The sequence below is a fragment of the Mixophyes fleayi genome, chromosome 1 (assembly GCF_038048845.1).
Source record: "Mixophyes fleayi isolate aMixFle1 chromosome 1, aMixFle1.hap1, whole genome shotgun sequence".
Taxonomy (NCBI): Eukaryota; Metazoa; Chordata; class Amphibia; order Anura; family Limnodynastidae; genus Mixophyes; species Mixophyes fleayi.
The window spans coordinates 427,549,643-427,572,073 of record NC_134402.1 but is presented as its reverse complement, the minus strand read 5'-3'; the positions used below and the strand labels follow the sequence as shown (position 1 = coordinate 427,572,073).

Sequence of the window (22,431 nt, the reverse complement as noted above, 5' to 3'; positions counted from 1 at the left end):
CACAGGCTGTGTGGACAATTGACTAATCCAGTCGCATGTGGTAAATGTGTTACGAGTCAGCATGACGCCCGGGACGATACTTCCCCTGCCGTCCCGGCCTTCACCAAGGCAATGGCCTGGACGCTCTGTGGTTAGCGCCATGTCCCAGCATTAGGCAGCAGCTGTGTGCATGCGCAAATATGGCTATTAATTAGTTAAACCTCTTGTGGCTAATTACCGCCCTCACCCCTGACCCCGGCCTGCTTCTGACCATCCACTACCATCTTGACTACCGCCTCCTATTTCTCTGCTGCGGTATTGCATATAAGCTTTCTCACTACGCTAGAGTTAAGACCTGGGGACATCCAAGTACCTGTGAGCGCATCAAGCTCTACGGGAAAGGCGGATACTATAGGCGATTACCTCTATCACTAGTTCTGCAAGCTTATGTTTATAGCCGCTAGTCGTAACAAAATGATATGGAGTTTACCAATGGTATCACAGTCAAACAGATCTATGAATTCCTTGAGTTCTGGAGTTTCTGGCTGTACTATATGGACTTCGGCTCCCAGATGTATCAAGCACAGTTTAACGCTATCAGACAGTCCTAGAAGTGGTCTGACGTCACGGTCAACTATGTGAAACTGTAATGGCGCACATATGATCTCTAGTGTGGCTGTGCCCAAAGTTTTAATGATTTCACCTCCATATGCCACATGGTTTACTGAACCTGTCTGGCAATTAGTATTTCTGGGTTTGTTCTAGGAACAAGAGTCTTTGACATGACGTTGCACTTGGCACCAATGTCAATTTTTATTTTTAGTATGTTTCCATTGAGGGGGCTAATAAAGATTTCTCCCTTTTCAGTGACCAGATCTATACTCTAACAATATATTGCATTGACATCATCATCATCATCATTTATTTATATAGCACCACTAATTCCGCAGCACTGTACAGAGAACTCACTCACATCTGTCCCTGCCCCATTGACATGCTCCACATTAATGATTCTATGAGACTGCCTTTGCCTCAGTGTTTCATGAGCGTGCTAGTTGCCATTGTGCATTTGGATCTGCAGAATTTTGCAAAATGGTTCCATTTATCACAGCAGTTACAGCATTTATTAAAGGCAGGGCATTTTTGCAGCTCAGGTGAGTGGTGCCTGGCATTGGCATTGCATATATTGGAGTTTTGTGTGCTGTATACCACATACTACCTCCTTTCTTAATTCCCTTGTACTCCTTTCAGACTGTTCATTAAGCATGCAGATGTGAATGGCTGTTCCTAAAATCAATTTATTTTCTCTTAACAACTGTGTGCGTACAGTATCATTATGAATACCATAAACAATTCTGTCTCTGATTAGTTAATTGATGATGGAATCAAAATCAAATTTTTTTGCTAGTAGTTTTAATGTTGACACATTTGGTTGCACATTATCATCACACTTTTTGTTTGTGGTATTAAATATATGTCTGTCCTTTATTACATTCTTTATGGGTAAACATATCTCCTCACACTTTTTTAGAAGCACTCGGGTTCTTATTAATCTCCCTTTCCTCATAGACAAAAGTGCCCGCTATATATACTGCCTCTACACCAGCCAAATTTAGTAAAGTATATGCTTGTAGCTTTTTTGACTTCTCAGATAGTCCAAAGATGCAGTATACCTTTCATTCCTTCCTGAACTGGAGCCAGTTGTCAGCAATGTTTGCATCAAATATGAGAGGGTTAATGCGGCGGAGAGTGCCATGTGTGCCATGACTTCTGACACCATGAACATGTGGGTGTACTAGTAGGTACTGGAGTATTATTATTATTATTATCGTTTATTTGTAAGGCGCCACAAGGTTTCCGCAGCGCCGTACATGGTACAAACAGTAGACTATACAGGGTAAGACAGTACAGAGCAATAAACACAAAGTACCAGTACTTCAGAAACTCCAGGCAGGCAGATACAGTAGAGACGGAGCGGAAGAACAGGTATGGAGACAGGAGGAAAGATGGGCCCTGCTCATACGAGCTTACATCCTAAGGGAGGGTAAACAGAATCAGGTACATAAGGGAGCCAGTGAAGCAACGGGAGAGAGAAAGGGGGCAGGGGAGAACCAGAAGAGGTGAGAGGTTAAGTGGATGGTTGGTAGGCCTTAAGGAACAGGTGAGTTTTAAGAGCCCGCTTGAAGGAGCACAGATTGGGTGAGAGACAAATGGAGCGAGGGAGGTCGTTCCAGTGAAGGGGGGCAGCACGGGAGAAGTCTTGGATTCTAGAGTGGGAAGAGGGGATCAGAGTAGAGTGACAACTCTCAGCAGTGAAACATAAAGGGCCTGATTCATTAAGGAAAGTATGGCAAAAAAAAGGAGTAAGTTTCTCCAGGACAAACCATGTTACAATGCAAGGAGTGCTAATCAGTTTATTATTTTGCACATAAGTTAAATACTGGCTGCTTTTTCATGTAGCACACACATACTTTATTTTTACACTGAAATTTAAAGTTGATCATTTTAAATTTACATCCCTCTCCAATGCAACATGGTTTGCCAAGGTGCAAAGTTACTCATTTTATTTGCTTTACTTTTCTTAATAAATCAGGCCCAACGTGTTTACTCAGCATGACATACGTAACTAGAATGAAGAACAGAGAACAGAAAGTTCCCAGCATGCATAGCCAATGACCTCACTTCCTGACAGGTTCTGGCAGGGCATACATTTACAGCTTACATTATCAGCTTGTTAATACTGACACATAGGGGGGGTATTAACTTTCCAGTTTGAACAACGGAAATGTTTGTTTCCCTCATTCAAACCTTTTTCATTGAGAACATTGAAAAAAAGTAGTTTCCGTGCACATATTACTTCTCTATAGGACATGTGTTATTAATCCTATTCAACGCATTGCATATGTTACTTGCGTGCAATGAACTGTCAAACAACTAAAAACACTTTTAATATTAATAAATACATTTTATAATTTCCCTGACTCCACACAAATAACTTGGCCAGGGAACACTTCTTTCTAAATTTTAATAAATAAATAATCCCCAACCACCCCAGCACTAGAAAGTCTGTACTGGTTCACACTATACACATAAAATTCAGGGCATCATAGTGGACTAGGATGTTTTGGACTGAATTTGAGTTTGAGGATTCAAGCAATCTGCCTGATTTAACTCTACCCACAACGGAGGCGAAGAACGTGGCATAGATATTCGCCAGGGATTTCCACTAGGATGCTGTTAGCACCACGCAGGAGGCAGTTCTCTGGGCAGTACCAGGCGAGACTGGCAGGTATGTACTGAAGTTCACTGAGATGGAGAATGCAGGAATATACTGAATAGGACAGGACTCCGTGGATAGTTTACAAGCATAGGGTGCTGGAATCCAGGATTAAGAGAGAGGCACAAGACACTGGACACCAGGATTAGCTGAGAAGCACAGGACACTGAATACCAGGATTAGCTGAGAAGCACAGGACACTGGAAATCAGGATAGTTGAGAAGTACAGGACACTGGAAATCAGGATAGTTGAGAAATACAGGACACTGGAAATCAGGATAGTTGAGAAGTACAGGATGCTGGATGAAAAAATTAACTGAGAAGCACAAGATGGTGGATCCCAGGATTAGCTGACAAGCCCTGGATGTTGAAATTTCAAGTAGAAAAGAGAGAAAGTAGAAATTGTGTTTATAGGGCACACTGCTAGCACAGAAATCAGTGATATAATTAAAATGGTAGATCTTTATTAATTGATTGTTAAAAACTTTGAAGCAAAATATTAAAAAAGGAATAAAGTTGGTAAAGTAAAGAAATACACATTTACTGCTAATAGGGTAGAAATACTACCCAGCTGGCTAGCTGTCTTGTAGTAGTATGTATTGTTAGTGCTTGTGAACTTAATTGAGAGCTATACTATTCCTCTGCAGAAGTTAGAACTGCTAGCTACCTTAAAAAAGGTGGTATTAAGAATTGTGGAACCTTAATGAATATATAAATGATCAAATTTCATAGCGAACCAACTTCTATAGCCTTAAGTAAATATTCAGTACAATTATATTGACGTGCCAATGTTGCAGTGGAGCTTAAATATTATGGTAACAATAAAGCTATTATAGAAATAGCTCTTGTGAATGCACAAACTAATTGAGCCATTATATGGGAGGTTGCTCACGGCTATAACTCAATATTCAGTTTCTATATAGGCTGACTAATTAGGGATTCATAAGGGACCGGGACTACTGTTTAATAGCTGAGACATATAGATTGAGTTTCTCCGTTGTTTATAATACTTGAGATATTTGAAAGTAATTGATTAATATACACAGGATGCTGGATATCAGGATTAGCTGAGAAGCACAAGATGCTGGAAATCAGGATTAGCTGAAATCACAGGATGCGGGATACCAGAATTAACTGAGAAGCACAGGATGCTGGATACCATTATTAGCTGAGAAGCACAGGAATCTGGATACCATGAGTAGGTGAGATGCACAGGACACTGGATATGAGGATAGTTGAGAAGCACAGGATTCTGGATACCATGTTTAGCTGAGAAGCAGAGGAAGCAGGATACCAGGATAATCAGAGAAACACAGACCACTAGAACCAAAGAGGGAAGCAGCAGCAGCAGTAGGATAACAAGACACGAAGATCTGGTACCATTTTGCTGGGAGAAAGGAAGGTGGGGAAAAAGCGCTTCCAGGAGAAGGGAAGATATTAAAAGACAGGTGCATGCGCACTCCTGCAATAAAAGATGGTGCCCACCTTCGGAATGAAGCGCTGGAGCTACTGAGGGGAAGCCCAACAGAGAAGACCAGACATGAGCGCTGGAGCCCACTTAGAGTAGTGAATGGTCCGGCACGTGACATTGCAGTCCGAGAACCTGTGCTCATTACACCAAACTGTATAATTATGTACATAAAATACACAGACTCAAATATTTCTTTGTTCTTGATTCATCAATGCAAAATTCTTTGGCCATTTTAATCCAAAGGGGGGCGAGGAGAATCCACCAAAGCCAATGCAACGACTGTGACTAAGAGTCTCATTAGTCGCTCAGCCAACCACCATTATTTTCCAACACTGCTTGTGATGAGCTAGTGGTTAAAGGAAGTCCTGGTCACTTCAGGACATGTCATTCACTGGTAGATGCTTGTACCAAGCAGTTGCATCAACATTTATATTTTTTTCACCCATTAGATTACAAACACAGAATAAATTCTCATTGCTTATGACAGAGAAAAAAAGATAGGTTTTATTTTATATTAAAGTGGTGAGTGAGGTGTTTTGGTGAGTGTCTCTTTGAATAAAATATATTTTAAAATATGTGTCAATGTTAATATGTTAATTGTTTATTTATTTATTTTTTGCAATTGTGCAACTATATACTCCAGTATGCACTGGCAGCCATTGCTGGAAGGCTATGCTGGTGCTAGTGGTTCAACAGTAGGTTAACAATGCTGTGTATCAGTGTCGCTCAAAGCCGCATGCCAAATTTTTAGCTTTGTGTCCACCTTTCCTGCTTGTCAGACCCCACGCATTTTGCATGTGGTCTGGTGAGCAGGCATGATACGTGTGAAAGGGCATGCAACGTCCTACAGCTTCTCCTGAGACAGGTAGCATCGCTTCCTTTACTGTAGTCGTTCTTATAGTATTATTCTCATTACTCATCACAATGAAGAAACAAGAAATTAATATTTTATTTTTCATTACCCTACGAAACACCTGGAAGATTTTATTTTATATTTAAAAAAATTGTAAACAGTTTTGGGGACTGTGTTCTTTCTAACTGTTTTGGTATAACTGACTGGGGTATTACGATCAGCGCTGTCATCACTTAGATTGGTATTCTCTGGGAGAGGTGCGCTGTGTTTTGTGTCACTCCCTCCCTCCAGAAACTAGTCCCACTCTTTCCAGCCTGGGGCTGATTTTCGTTATGGTACGGGGCCGCAATCATAGCCTTTCTATTTTAGTGGAAACTAGACCAGGCTGTCTTTTGATTGAGGATTTGGCTTAGGGGGCAAAGGGACTATTTCTTATATCAGCAGAAAACATCTAGACACATCTGTGTATATGTTGTATATTAGGGCATACGAGGGCATTTTGTGACAAGTGGAGTCTGAGGGCATGTGGGGCTATTTTGGATCAAGTGGCAGGCCTACATGGCATGTGGTGTAGGTGGCCTTGTGGGTGCATTGTAGGATTAGTGAACTGGGTATCCCAACATTGTCTTTTGGATGTTTTATTTATTCTTGAGATTAAAGGTAATGTATGGCCTTTTGGAAGTTGGAGGGCTGCACACACAGCCCATGAAGTATATGGGGTTGCCCATCACTGATATAGACACTTATGCTAGTAAGATCTACAGTTATTGTCTGCAATACCTGAATGTTTAAAAAGGGTAACTTAGTTGCCCAGGAAGGTTGCTATCATGTCATATCAGTGAGCTGGGAGAGCGTGGGTGTTCGTCTGGACTCGTTAATGTCCAAAGTGCAGCTGAGCATGAGACTAGGTGAACCAGTGCCTTGTGGGAAATATGCAGGTTGGGGGTGACCACACCCATGTAGATGCAGACAAGCAACGGTTACAGTCCCACTACGTGAGAATGTCAGCTCTTGTGTCAAAAAATGGGCTGCGTATAATAACTGCGCTGGAGTGTGAATTTGGAAGATAAAGATAAGAAAGATAAATAAAGTCCTAACTCATTAATTTAAAACAACAGAAATGATTTGACACTGGCTCATTTTAAGACTGGTAACTGTGCGTTGCTGCATCTGCACTACATGTACATTGTTGTTATTATGCCAGCATGTGCTGGGGCACCTGTTTGCCGATTCACCCACAGTGGCTTGAGGTAGACTAAGCTACAGCCAGGTGGATAACCCGACTGTTCCAGTGGAAGGTGTCATGGAGAGATTCACCTACAGAACCCACCAGGCTAACAGGGGGTAACATATTAAACAGTAGAAAGGCTGATCCATGTAAAGGAATACAACTTTGTTTTGTAACACACCTATTAATGCATATACCAGTGGTTCCCAAACTGTGCGCCACAGCTCCCTGGGGTGCTACAGCGATCTCAAAGGGGCGCCATGGCCAGGGCCGGTGGTAAGCATGGCAGGGGACTACTTGGTAATTATTTTGGCTTAGGGGTGCCTTGAAAAAATTATGGAGATGCTAAGGGTGCCTCGACCTTAGAAAGTTTGGGATCCACTGGTATATACAAAACTCTATGCAGTTATCTAACAACAAACAGTCGCATAAACTGTTCCATTATTCTGTGCAATAATCAGCTATTGTGTTTGGCCTGTACCAAAGAATGTTTTATATCTGTGCAGAAGTTTGCAGAGGTTAATGGAAAGAATAACCTACTTGAGATACAGCTGGAAAAATCAAGTCGAATGAGGAAAATCAGCCAGACAAAACAACTGAGCTCCACACAAGGTGTGATCAGGATACGGTACATGTTTTGTCTTCTGGACAGTAGTTCTATATTATTGATTTTATTGTTAGAGTGCACAATGAAGGCAGTTATATTGTGGACTGAATTATTTATCAGAATGGATCCTATCCATTCATCCGCACCAGTGACAGTACTGAGGCACTTCATGGCCATATAGTCAGAGGTACCTAAAGAATCGATAGGCCGCATTTTCAGGGGTTTCAATCCTTTTCATTAACCTGAACCCCGCAGTACAACTCTAAATGAGCCCCATAATGTTTAATATAATGAGAAATAAATGTAACATTAATACAATAATACAGCTATCTTTTCCTACTGCTTTGAATACCTTTACATTCATTTTACACATAGTATTTTTTTAACTGTATCATTTTAGTTAACCAAGTGACGAGTTCATTATGAAAATGCTAAGTCCATAGAGTTATATGTATAAATGTGTTTATTAATGTGCAGAATGTGCAGCGTTACAGGAGGTCATTAAAGGTCTGCAGGAAACAATTGGATTGCAGTGTAACATGAGAGGTAAGCCATTTAATGGGGTATACTATATTTTTATATATTTTTTTCCAAACAATCTAATTGCTTATTAGATGACTATTGAAAAATAAACATAACTGAATGTTAGCCTGGCTATACATAGTCTCACTAAAAGAGTAACCTTTGAACAGTAAGCCATAACAAAAGCACAACTGAAATAATGTTTTTCTCCACTACATTGTTGGAACATGGTATCTAAGAGCTATCGGGTTAAGCTGGGTACACACTGATGCAATTTTCATGCAGATCACACGATAAGCGACCGTTTGGTCCAATATTGCAAGAGTATGTACGCTTCCACTATCATGTTTTATCGTACCAAAGCACATGGCATTGTTTGATTTAGTGTTTTGTTAAGAGCCGCGGCGGTGCCCCAAGCCGCCGTGACTCACTGATGGAGCCTGGCTTAAGGGACAGCCGGGCGAGTGCGCAAAGTAGCAAAATGAATTGACAGCCTCCTAAGGCTGATTACTGCTTCTGTGCCCTCCTGTTTCTGATTGGCTCTTCTAGGTATATAAGGCAGGGAATGCTTAGCCTCCCTGCCGGTTCTAGCTTCTGTTTCCTCACTTGCTGACCTGCTCCTTGTGAATACCTTACCTGTTATTCTGATTGATACCTGTAGTGACCCTTGCCTGTTGCCCTGACCTCAGTCTCTTTACCAGATCAGTTGGTTGCCTGATTCCATTTGGCCTTTTGAACTTCAGTATCTTCTCCCAACTATAGAGCTACAGTTTCTATGCATAAACTCCCACTACGCTGAGTTTAAGACCTGGGGGCATCCAAGAATCTGTGAGCATATCTAACCCTGTGGGAAAAGTGTCTGGTAAAGGCTAAGACCTCTTCTATCTGTCCTAGGAGTTCATGCCAGTACCGCCAGCCATAACAGTTTCATAAACTTCCTAAAAATCACGATCAACAATTGAACGGTGTTGGGCAAATTTGGAAGTGAATACGCACTCACAAGCATGCGTCCAACACTTCTGCCGATAGTTTCTCTGTATATCTGTAGATTGTGTACAAAGTCACAATTATTTCAGCAGATGGTTACGAGAGATACGGATCTCAGATCTGATGGTAAATCATGTAGTTGTGTACACATGAATCGGCATGCTCATTGGGAATTTCTGTCGGTAAAATCGTTACAGAAATCGCATGTGAAGTAAGATTGCATAGGTGTGTGCCCAGCTTTACTGTAGGTTACTTGAACATCAGATTTATAAATGGTTATAGTGACTTATGTTGAGTGTGTTTTTTTTTTTTTTTAAATCTTTGAGATCCAAACAGAAAAATAAAAATTATTTACTGATAATTACAAGGAACAACAGAGAGGAGCCAAACCACATTTTGGCCTTGATCTTGTTTAAAGTAAAAATACACACACATTAGTACTTCTGTACACCTGTTTCTATGTCTGTATTTTTAGTTGTATTATTCCTAAGGTACATGTAGCTTTAAATCTAGAATATAGATATATCTGGCGAGTAGATGCGGCCATCAAACTCATCATCTAGGAAACTGGAACCAGCCAATTGGTGGCACAGACGTGACCCTAAAAGGCCTATCTTATTGATAAGTCAATATTTGACATATCTCAAAGTCGCATGGTTGACTTGCATCTTCACTTCCCTACTCTACTATACCAATACTTATACATGAATGTCCCTCTCACATTTCTCCAAGCACAAATGGAGGCAAGTTTAAGATACTCCAAACTTAAAATATAAAAGCAAGTGGTACACGTGGAGTCTGACAAGTCATATACAAGTCACATTCTATGTGGTGCAAATGGCTCTATTTGAAGAAGCACCGAGTGCTGTTATTTTGTATCTATCCTCTTAAATTACATCTAATCTCCAGAAACAGGAGTGTGGACTGTACTGTACTATTTCTACTTTACTTTTCAAAGTAAGATCGGTTCTATTTACTCATGTTTACTCTATTTACTATGTCCGCTGCACACTGCCTTTACCTGTTGGAAATTGGGGACAAAATGGGCAATGCACCTTGTCTGCCTGAACCACCCCAGATTCACCCAAGCAAAGTCCATTTTCTACAAGACAAGACACATTCTGTTAGTTAGCGGCCCTTTTGAACCCCCGAAAATCGGAATTGCTACAATCTATGGCTGTTGTTTAATCTGGGATCAGCCATGTTACTAGTACTACAGATATGGAGCATTTGATGTCAATCAACACAAGAATCAAATAGGCAGTTGATACGTGGACCATACTGATTGTGTTTGAAACACTTTATTTGTCTCTCTTTATATTGACTCAGAGTTATTAAAACATTTCTGCATATTTACTTATGTTTAGATGAAAACTTCAGCCTTAAGAAGACTATAAATATATTAGAGATAAAACTACAAGATACCACACAGGTGAGATTGACATTAGATTAGTGAAAAACTTGAATGGTATGCAGTGTGGTTCCAATATGCTTTTTTTAACTTTGTATTTTTTTTTAGCAATTGTAGACTGCAAACAGAAATGAAAAATAGAATAAAATAAACCCTTTCCAATCACAGTAAAAATAAACTGATTAAATATAACAATTAAACATACAAACTGAAATGTGTAAAGGATGCAGGGTGGGTGGCAGTCATCACTCCAATAAGCATTTTTTATAATACACACAAGATTTGAAAAGCTTTTTATGTCTACTGTGTATACATATAATTATGGCTTACCAGATTCAGGCAGGATGCATATATATCATGTAAAGAATCTTTTTGCAGCTAGCAGTGATTGAGGCCTATCAATGATAATCGTTTGTTCCAGAGATCTATTTGATTTTGTTTCAAGGGGCCAAATTGCTTCAAAACTAGGTTCCCCAATGTGATATCTTCCACAATGGGGTTGCTGAGACATAGGGGTATATTTACTAAACTGCGGGTTTGAAAAAGTGGAGATGTTGCCTATAGCAACCAATCAGATTCTAGCTTTCATTATGTAGAATGTACTAAATAAATGACAGCTAGAATCTGATTGGTTGCTATAGGCAACATCTCCACTTTTTCAAACCCGCAGTTTTGTAAATCTAGCACCTAGTGATAACATGGCAATGTTCAGATGTTAAAGTCAGGGGAGGACTCATTCAGGTCTAACTTGCACAACACAGCATTGCTATATCACATGTAGTAATGAGCTAATTACCTTACAACCCTGCTCCTACAGTATGCTGTATACAGTCTGAAACCTTAATTGCATATTTGTTTCTGGACCTTAGACTCCGACTAAAGTACACATGTTTAGTATGCATGTGCTGCACTAGTTCCATTTATCTGATATAATGCAGGTCTTTTCCTCTTGCCTACCTAATGGCACATGAAGGGATGATGGTGGGATGATTACCTGGCTCTTTTGTACCACTGAGGGACCCTACAACCTTTCCATCATGATACAATTTACCCTTAAGGACACAATTTTAAGCTAAGTATCACCAACTGTCAGGCCAGGATGATCTTGCAAAGTACAATAAGTTGACGCTCAATGAGTCTTCTCTCAATAAATTTGATAAGGAAGCCACCCTGCTTGCACTTCACACATCATGGGCAAGGCAGTAGGTATCATTCATTTAGTCAGATATAAAATTCTTATGGGTGATAACATAAGAATAGGCCTTTCTTGGTCTTAACCTTAACCCTTATGTGCTATAATAAAAGACAACACACCGACTTGTTGGCAAACGAAAACTTCTGTATTTAACTGTTTGCTATTAAGATGACGGGAGAACATTGTACTCAGCCTTGTCTATACATAAGCGCACCCTAATATCTGCAAGTTAATGGGACAAAGCCGGAACCCGCACCCTTCTGGTCTAATCGTAATGCACCGCCCAGAGAAGCTCTACTTGCACAAACCTAAGCCGTCTCGTCGAAGGTAATGAGTTCCAAACACCTGACTTCCATGAATGTGTACTCCACCCACCTTGCTTATCTTGTACAATGCTCTCCGGCCACGACAAAAGCTGAAGCAGCCTTAGTACTGCAATCTGTGGATTGCTCATACTCACCAAGCAACTTCAGAAATACCTCAGGGGCTGAACCAGCACCCGTACCATACCAGTGTCCCCGCACCAATTGGCCCAGCACACCCGTATCAAACCACGGCTCGTGCTCCTTGTTGTCCCAACCTACTTCCGGGGCTGAACCAGCACACCCGTACCATACCACAGCCCTCGCACCAAGTTGTCCCAACCTACTTCCGGGGCTGAACCAGCACACCCATACCATACCACGACCCATGCTCCAGGTTGACCAAACCTACCTCAGGAGCTGAACCAGCATATCTGTACCATACCACAGCCTGCGTTCCATGTTATCCCATCATACCTCCGGGGCTGAACCAGCACACCCATACCATACCACGACCCATGCTCCAGGTTGACCAAGCCTACCTCCGGGGCTGAACCAGCACACCCATACCATACCACGACCCATGCTCCAGGTTGACCAAGCCTACCTCAGGAGCTGAACTAGCATACCTGTAGCATACCACAGCCTGCGTTCCATGTTGTCCCATCATACCTCCGGGGCTGAACCAGCACACCCATACCATACCACGACCCATGCTCCAGGTTGACCAAGCCTACCTCAGGGGCTGAACCAGCATACCTGTACCATACCACAGCCTGCGTTCCATGTTATCCCATCATACCTCCGGGGCTGAACCAGCACACCCATACCATACCACGACCCATGCTCCAGGTTGACCAAGCCTACCTCAGGGGCTGAACCAGCATATCTGTACCATACCACAGCCTGCGTTCCATGTTGTCCCATCATACCTCTGGGGCTGAACCAGCATCCGTGCTATACCATGAGCCTGTGCACCAAGTGGCTCAATATTCCTCCGTGCCGGTACTGGCACTCGTATTTTAGATAACCAGGCCCTCGCAGCAATTGCTCACCAGGATTGGGTAATCACCCTTCTCACTACAGGGTACTTATATCAGCAGGAAAGAATACACCTCCACCAGGAAGCGAACACCGGGTCCAGGAATCGGATGCTTTCCCCTGAACCAAGTGAAATCACTAACTCCTCCCCGCTCTTTTAATCCATTCCTTTTTCTTTGGCCCCCATGATACTTGTCCAGACATCACCATGCCTTCCTGCTTTGTTAACCCTTAGTAAAAGCTATTGCTGATTGGTGTGGTGGTATAATGCAAATGTTACACCCAACACCCAAGTGCATTAGTCTCTTCCAGGTACATTAGTCTCCATGAAGTGCTACATGACAGAGGAAGCAGGGGTAGTCATTTGGGGTAGTGGGATTTAAATAAAAGATTATTGTATTTATGTTTACTGGTCTTTTGAAGATCAAAGTGTTCTATAAAAAGTAGAAAAAACACTTCCAGTCATGTTTTCTAACATAATGTAGCACAAATGTGGTCAGTCTAGTATGTCTTTAGACTAATGAAAGCAAATGTTTAATTAGTTATCTGAATTAGTAAACAATAGAATATATACAAAAATGTAGAAAACATTTACGGATATAAGGATTACTTTGTATAAAACATTTACATAATTAATGGAGCTCTTGATAGGAAAAAGTTTTAAAAATCATTCTTATTTTTAACCATAATAACTTTTTAATGGGACATGTCTCATAAAATTAAATGATGGCAGAAGGAGTGCCTTGGTGGTTAAGTGCAGGAAAACAGTACTCAACGGCATTGTTCTGAATAAACTTAATGCAGATGTTTTCATGGGATGAGCTTATTAAAAACAAATAGATGATGAGATCTGTGTTTAATAAGAACATTTGGAATTTTAAGAGAACTAACTCAATGCATTATACCAGATAACGACTTTATTAAGAACAAATTTCTTGTACTGCCACTGCCGAGTGAAGTGACTTGTTCCTCTGAGACCAATTAGTGGCATAAACAAGTCAAATAGGTTTGACATTCTAAACCATTCCGCATAATACACAGTGAATTACGTCTGTGATTTCAGAGCAGAAAAACATATCTCTCCTGTTCTTTTTTTTCATTGCATCTCCTATATTTAATGTCCTCAACCTCTTATAATTGATCAAGAGTCCTGTCTGAGCTCGACTTAACTGGCAAGGTTTTGAGAACATCGGGCTTGATTCATTACGGAACTTAAATTAAGAAGTTTCTTATTTAAGTCTCCTGGACAAAACCATGTTACAATGCAAGGGGTGAAAATTAGTTTCAATTAGTAGCATTTGTAAGGCCACAGTCAGTAGAGGTAGGGATCTTAACCATCTCGGAACCTCATCCATGTTACGCCATTTGAAGCGAGTTCATGGCAAGCTCTTGGGAAAATCAGAAACTTATACCAACAAGCAGTCCAGCATCGGCCAGCTCCCTTCTCTCAGCTACATCCCAGCACCTGCAATTTACACCTCCAGCCCCTTCATCATCAATATCGTCACTAATAATCAGAGTTATTCCTGCATCCAGGGCTAGATGACTCCTCCTCTCTCCAGGAATCCTCAGAAGAATCCTTGAGCGTTAGGCCCGCTGCTCGTGCTCCTGCTGCTCGGGGTGGATCTTCAACCCAGAAGTAGACCAAGAAGAAGACTACTAGTATTTTACAACAATTGACTGTTAAACAATCCTTTGCAAGAGGAAGCAAATATGACATCTGTTATCCAGTCGCACAGCGGATCACAGGCAACATGGTGACTAGATAACTATTAGATCTGTGTCCAATATCCACCATTTATGCAGCAGGTTTTAGACAGTTAATTGAGGTCCTGTGTCCCCGTTACCAAATTCCATTTCAACACCATTTTAGTAGACAAGCAATTCCTCACCTGTACCAGGAGGTTACAAAAAATAAAATTATTGTGCTACAAAATGCCATTCTACCCACTATACACTTAACCACCGATATGTGAACAAGCTGAACTGGCCAAAGTAAAGATTAAATGACTGTGACAGCACACTGGATTGGTAAATCGCCTTCAGCAGCACCAACACCAGCAGTATCTAATAAACAACTAAAAACAGTAGAAAGGTGCGCTAATCTTGAAATTATCAAAAGTATGCAAAAATATGGCGGAAAAACTCATATGCATAAAAAAAAGATTAAAAATATATAAACAGGAGAAAATTCACCGGCTTCACTAAGAGGCATACATGACAACCTTTTTGAAAAACTAAAGGATGTCACTGCAACATTGCTTATCCCACTTGGACTCTCCTCAGGACATATAATTTGATTTCTGATAACAATATTGTGAGAGCATTACAGCAGGTTACATTCCATCACATTCCCTGTTTTGCTCACACAATCAAGTTGGTGGTACAGATCTTTTTAAAAATTGACAGCGACATGCAGTAGATGCTGTCTGTGTCACAAAATATTTCAGGACATTTTAGGCATACTGCAACAGCATGTACGAGATTGCAGCAGCTACAAGAAGAATACAATTTGCCATGCCCCCAACTGAAGCAAGAGGTGGTAACAAGGTAGAATTTCACCCTTTATATCCCTCTGAGGATGGAGGAACAGCGAAAAGCCATCCACGCTTATTCAACAAAACATGACATTATGAAAGGAGGGGGAATGTACTTTTGCTCAGTGCAGTGCAGAATACTTTCCCTGTTCTGCAAGGTGCTGAAAGCATTTGAAGTTGTCACCTGTGAAGTGAGTTCAGACACTGTTAGCTTGAGTCAAGTGATTCTTCTAATTAGACTTTTGGAAAAGCAGGTCGAGAAATTAAAGGAGGAGATGAAACAAACAAATTCCGCTAAGTATGATAAATTTGCAGATCAAGTACTTATCAAGTTATCAACATCTTGATATCGGTTCACTACATTTTGGCATCTGTCCTTGATCCTAGGTTTAAGAGCTATGTGTTATCTTTCTTTCCAACTAACCCAGATCTCAAGAGATGCAATGAGCTCCTGGTCAGCAAGTTGAGAGATCAAGTGGTACATGACATGACAACTCTCCTTCAGTTTCTCAGGCAACTGCTGCTAGGAAAAACTTTGCTTTCCCAAGAGACCCAGTGTGTGAGGATGATGTACACACTGATGAGGGTAAAGATGAGGGTGAGGATGATGACAGTGTGGAGTGCAGGTGGTGGGATCTAGCTGAGAGAAGGGATGCTGGAATGCTTATTAATATTTTGGGTAGAATGGCATATTGGCAATTTTATGTTTTTCTGCAGTAAACTTTTCCTTTATTAGAGAGGTTCTTTTTTCTTTACCAATGTAAAATCTTGATGCCGCTGAGCTGTGACACTGGAAACTGACAGAAGCACTGCTACCCTGTCACACATTGTACCAGCTAACCTGGATTTTGGTCACTGTTCTTACCTGTTTCCCTTGGTTCTCACTTCCTGCATTCACTTGCTGGTCTGAACTGAGCATGCGCACACCTGGGAGTAAATGTATCAAGCTCCGATTTTGAAAATCCAGCGATTTCCTTGAGGGTGTTTCCTCTTGAAGATGTATTAAGGTGAGATTTGATGTAAAATCGCCAGAGATGTGTTTCTGTCAAAATCAATATTTCCAAAATCGATAGAGATCAAAGTCCCGACTGTTTGCCACTCTAGCTATACAAGTCTCAAATGTATGAAGCTGCGATTAAGTAAACTCTCCTGAGTTTGCTTGAAAAATTGCTAAATACAACACACTGCATCCTAGCTGCGAGATTAGCAAACACATCACTGTTATACTCTCTGCCTATAGAGTTGCAGGTCCCCGCGGCTGTCAAAAGTTTAAAAATAGGTAAATGTTAAAAAAAAAAAAGCGTGGTGTCCCCCTACTTGAGCACTATTAACCCTAGCGCTGCCAGTCTACTGCTGGTTGCATGAAAATCGTGGAAAAATTTGCGTGGGGTAGCCAGGATTTTCATGCAACCAGCACTAGGCAAACAATCCTGTGTTACCTGTTCCATGATTGAAACCTGTGGTATTATTGCAAGAACCTCGTGCTTGGTCATCGGTCCCTTCCTCACGCTATTCCCTTTCCAGGGATCTCAGTGCATCGGTTCTCTGCAGTTAACCACCACTAAGTTGGTATCCTGTGTTAGCTGTTCTACGATCAAGACCTGTGGTATTATTGCAAGAACCTCTTGCCTCATCATCAGTCCCATTCTCAAGCTATTTGCTTTTCAGGGATATCAGTGCATTAGTTCTCTGCAGTTCACCACTTGTCAGTTGGTATCCTGTGTTATCTGTTCCACGATCAAGACCTGTGGTATTGTTGCAGGAAACTCAAAATCAGTCCTGTTCTCAGCTATTCGCTTTCTAAGGACCTTAACACTTCAGTTCACTGCCATTCACCACTCCATGGTTCCATCTCACCCTGCTTTAATTCCCCTTAGAGGACCGCAACCTGTGGCTAGAGAGCAGCTAAGTCCATATTTCCTTGCAGGGATCCCTGGTGAATACATCTCTACTGTTAGACTCCGCTTCTTTCTGGGGGTAAGTCTATCTAGAGCGGGGCTTAGAAGTCTATTCCAAAATCAGGCGCCGTGACATACCCCTTCTGTTTCTGTGTGAGCAATGGCATTGCGCAATAGTACTGAGCAATGTCACTGGAGACTGGAGAGTGACAACAATACTGCTACTCCTGTTTCTGTGTGAGCAATGACACTGAGCAATGGCACTGAGACTGGAGAGTGACAAGAACAATGTGACTGGAGACTGGAGAGTGACAAGAACACTGCTACCCCTCTTTCTGTGTGAGCTATGGCACAGAGCAATGTCACTGGAGTATTTTAAGAACGTTGCCACCCCTATTGTTTCTGTTTCAGCAATGATGCTGAGCAATGGCACTGACACTGTAGACTGGCAAGAACACTGCCACCCCTCCTGTTTCTGTGTGAGCTATGGCACAGAGCAATATCACTGGAGTATTTTAAGAACTTTGCCACCCCTATTGTTTCTGTTTCAGCAATGACGCTGAGCAATGGCACTGACACTATAGACTGCCAAGAACACTGCCACCCCTCCTGTTTCTGTGTAAGCTATGGCACAGAGCAATGTTGCTGGAGACTGCTAAGAACGATGCCACTCTTCCTGTTTCTGGTTGAGCAGTGACGCTGGCCAACTGCACTGGAGACTAGCAAGAACACTGCTACCCCTTCTGTGTCTGTCTGTGAAATGGAGCCGGATCTCCGTGGAGGGCGGAACTTATAGAATCCAAAACTCATGAGATCCGACGATGCGGCAATGACATTTTGCCTCATTTTCAGTTCTGAGGACTCGCAAAAGTTCTCGGACCTGCGATGATTGGGTGGGATCAGTTTTCGGAAAACTGAGCCCGAGCATCTCTAATAAATACAAGCATGGTTGTTGAAAGTTATTGGAGGAGTAATTGTTAATGGATTGCTTATGTGTTGGTACAATGTGTGGCAAAGAGAAATGAACAGAGGGACAAGAGAGGGGAGGGAGCTGGAAAGGAGGAGGAAATTCCAGGAGGTGTTAGTAACGGAGGTACGGGTTAGAAAGACGGGAACTGGGCCATGTGCGGGGGATTGATTGTGGGCTGATCACTGTTCCATGATTAAATGTGATGTCCAGGTATTCCAAGTGTTGGGGGCGGTTGTGGATTATAGTGGCAATGTGTTCCATTTTGTGTATTTGCCAAACTTTGGGGATTAGGGCTTGAATAGTGGGGTGGTTTGTGGTTATCCAGTTAAGGCCATTAAGCAATTTGCTGCAAGTAAAATGTGTCCAATCCATTTTTGTGTGTGTTTTGGGATATCAGGAATTGGGCGGGGAGCAGATGGTAGAGGATGTTGTCGGGTATCATGATTTGACTTAAACATTTGAGTAGATGGTGGAATTCTGTCCAAAAGGGTGAAATCTTAGGGCATGTCCACCATATGTGGAACAGCGTGCTTTCTCTTCCACAACCACACCAACAGGACCTTGAGACTTTGAGCTAGATAGCTCCAAGTCTCATTGCCATGAGGTACCAGCGAAAGAGGAGTTTGTATGAATTCTCTCTGAGTCGTGTGCAAATAGAGCTCTCAGCCACCGCTTCTCGGATTTGGGACCAAGGACCTCACCCATGTCCTCTTCCCATCTGAGCTCATGTCGTTCCTTAGGTGGTTGGTTATGTTTTAGGAGTTATGAATAAAAGGTTGAGATCAAGTCACTGGAGGTGGATCTGTGAAGGCAGAAGGCTTCTAGTGGTGAGGGGAGATGCAATGTTCTGCTCCATACTTTGGTGTGGTAAAAATGGAGAATCTGTAAGTACTGGTAAAATGTGATTGAGGACAGCCCAAATTGATCTCAGAGGTAAGAGAACTCAGGAAAGACATTCGTAGGCATGATGTCATAGAAGAATTTGATATTGTGCTCTGTCCAACATTTAAACGCATTAGGGATGAGTCCGGGGGCAAACTCGGGGTTGTTCCAAAGAGGGGACATGCGTGGAGGATCAGAGATCAGGTAAAATGCTTGTGTGCTATAATTCCAAACGGAGAATGAGAAACGCAGGTTTGGGGGGAGCTGGGAGGGCGTGGCGATGTTTGGGGTAAATAGAGAAGAGGAAGTAGTGCATGTAGAGCAGATTGCCTTCAATGTCTACCTAAACTCTGGTATGTGAGTGCATGTGGGTGAGTACAGCTTACATGAGGTGTGAGGCTAAGTAGTATTTGTGCATATAGGGGAGGCCTAGGCCGCCCTCTTTTGCGTGCCTATAGAGGACCTTCAGGCAGTCTCCTTCCTAACGCACAAATAAAGCATGCAATGGAGTGTTGAAGTTCTTTGAGGACAATAGAGGGAACTCTGACCGATAGGGTTTGAAAAAGATACAGGAGTCTGGGTATGAGGTTCACCTTGACTGCGGCTATTCTACCAATCCAGGAAATGTGAGGAGAGGCCCAGGAGTGGTGATCTTTTTTTGAGGGTTTCTATCAGCTGGGGAAAATTGGTCTGAAACAGGTGGCCGGAGAATGAGGTGAAGATATTTTAGTTTATGAGGTTGCCAGCAGAACTGACATGTAGTTTTCAAGGTGTGCAATAGGGCTGGGCATACTGGGAAGTGCTTTTGTCTTGTCGGTGTTGATTTTGAAATGAGATAGTTGACTATATTCCTTGATCATGTCTAACACAATGGGGTTTGAGTGTTCTGGGTTAGTTAAGGTTAGCAGGGTGTCGTCTGCATAGAGGGCCAGTTTGTGGTCAAGTGGGCCAACCTTGTTCCCTGTGATGTCGGGGTGATTGTGGAGGGAGGCCGACACAAGTTCCATTGTAAGCGCAAATACCAGGGGAACAGTGGGCACCCCTGTTTGGTACCATTCTTAATCGGGAGGGAGATTGGACGCTGTGGGGTTGTAGTAAAGTGCCGAAATACCCCTAAGGAATGGGCCAGAGAAGCCCATCTCCCATAGAGAGTGGTGCATGAAGGGCCATGCCACTGGATCAAACGCCTTTTCGATGTCAAGGGCCAGCACCAGGGTGGGGGTCCAGGTCGAGTTGGCAACATGGATAAGATTTATGACCTTACGAGTATTATCTGCCGCCTGGCAGCCGGGGATGAATCCTACTTGGTCTGAGTGTACTAGAGTTGGGATCACTGTGGCCATTCTGTTAGCTAACAATTTGGCAATAGTTCAATAGTGAGATAGGGCGGTAGCTGGAGCATAAAAGTGGTAGTCTGGTGGTAGCCTCGTCAAATTTTAGAGAACGGAGTTGAAGAGCTCCAGAAGTAGGGGTGAGAGGGAGGGGAGGAACTTTTTATAGTAGATGGATGGGAGTCTATCAGCTGACGTGTTTTGGTTTAAATTCTCTTTTATTTCAAAAGAAACAACATCCACAATTATCACTGCTGATGCAACTGTCTGGGTCAAGGTACAAAATTAAATCACAGACAAGGCAGCCCTCCTAAAAATGTGTAAACATTTGCAGCCTTTTAGCTGTAGCCAACCTGGAGGAATACTGTCAACATTCACATATACCAGTGTTGGGCAACCTCTCATTCTTCAAGGGCCGCACTTGCACCATCCAACATTCAAGGGGGCCACACAGAAGGGAGGGAGAGCACATAGCACTCCCTCCTCTTCCTTCCCATCTTCTATTATGCAGTGTGACCTCCCTGCATTGTGCAGAGGAGCTCATGTGATGTGGAAGTCGATTGCCCCGTTCTTCCTTTTTAGCTGCTTTAACAGAGCTGGGTGGCCACGGGTGAAGGCTCGGGGCATCTGCTGCCCACCACTGACATATACAGATATAACATTTTTTTAGTCAAATGGCACGATGTCACAGAGTGTTCAAGTCCTGGATTCCGCCAGCCTCTAGTTTTACCACTCTCAAATAGAAGAGTATGTGAGTGGTAGAGACTAATGTCAGAGCCATAACTAGGGCTGTGTGAGAGGTTCAGCCACCCATGGTGCAACGCTAAATTGGGGCGCAATTTCTGAACATTTTAGGTTCATTTGGTTAAAATTGAGGTATAGGAGGGCGGCAGTTTTGCTTCTCGTCCCAGGCGCTAAAATTAAGTTGGGGCACTGACTAATATAGAATGGTCTGGCGCATTAACTTCAACTAGACAAGCCATCTGTACATATGTAAAAGTTCCAAAAATATGTCAGAACAAGAGATGTTTGAGATTCTGTAATGCTGGCCACACACATTCTGATTCACCAGTCAAAATTGTAGTGCATGTGACCCCAAAATAGCTGGGATGCCTGAGAATAATCCTATTGGAATCAGTCTATAATCAGGCTTGTTGGTAAGTGCAGTTGGAAGACGATCACTATCAGCCTGTGTGTAGTCATCATCTCACCACACTAGCAGGCCACACTGAAGCCGAACGTGATCCGGATGCTTGGCCTAAGTACTGAAAACTCCAAAGCAACATCTGTAACCATGACAATAATTGTTCCAGTCAACAGTTCTATCTACATGTGTGCATTATAAATGGTGCGCCCATCATATTTAATTTTTGCCCTCTTTGGCAATCAGTTAGTCTTGCCCTCTTAATATCATTATATATTCATATTGCCCCATAACATAATAATAAAATAATATTGCCCCCTTAATATAATAAAATATATTTTTTGCCCCATAAGTTAATTGTAAATTAATTATGCCCCCTTAATTAATAAATTATGAGTGCCCTCATAATTCACAAGTCAATGGTGCCTCCTATTTTTGAATGGCAAGATCGCTCAAACAGCATGCAATCTCACCTGTCACAACCATTTATTCCAGTGGTTTGTCAATTAGTAAATCTGACGTATTGTATTTTTATCATGTTAAAACTCGGGATGGCGATTTGCAATTTTCAAACCGTGGTTTTCAGTCGTTTTTTTTAGCAGTTTGGCCTTTAGTTAATCTAGTCATAACTGTCGATTTTCAGTATAAGTCCTATTTCAAGAGTCAAGTTTTGGGGTATTCAGCATAATGATTTTTATTAGACAAAAATTTTTTTATTTTTTTTTTAGAATTTTTAAGTGGAGTAACCTCATTTGCACATGCAAGCACATAAATCTGAGATTTTAACTCAAGGCAT

The 22,431-nt window shown here is 42.0% G+C and overlaps 1 protein-coding gene across 1 annotated transcript in view; it reads left to right on the top strand.

Annotated features, from left to right (window-relative positions):
- The window catches only part of CCDC152 (coiled-coil domain containing 152), a 63,997-nt gene that overhangs the window by 9,727 nt on the left and 31,839 nt on the right, over window positions 1-22,431 (top strand). The window contains exons 3-5 of the mRNA XM_075184086.1: window positions 7,315-7,420; window positions 7,893-7,961; window positions 10,292-10,356. Coding sequence (XP_075040187.1) covers window positions 7,315-7,420; window positions 7,893-7,961; window positions 10,292-10,356 — 240 coding nt within the window. The remainder of the gene's footprint in view (window positions 1-7,314; window positions 7,421-7,892; window positions 7,962-10,291; window positions 10,357-22,431) is intronic.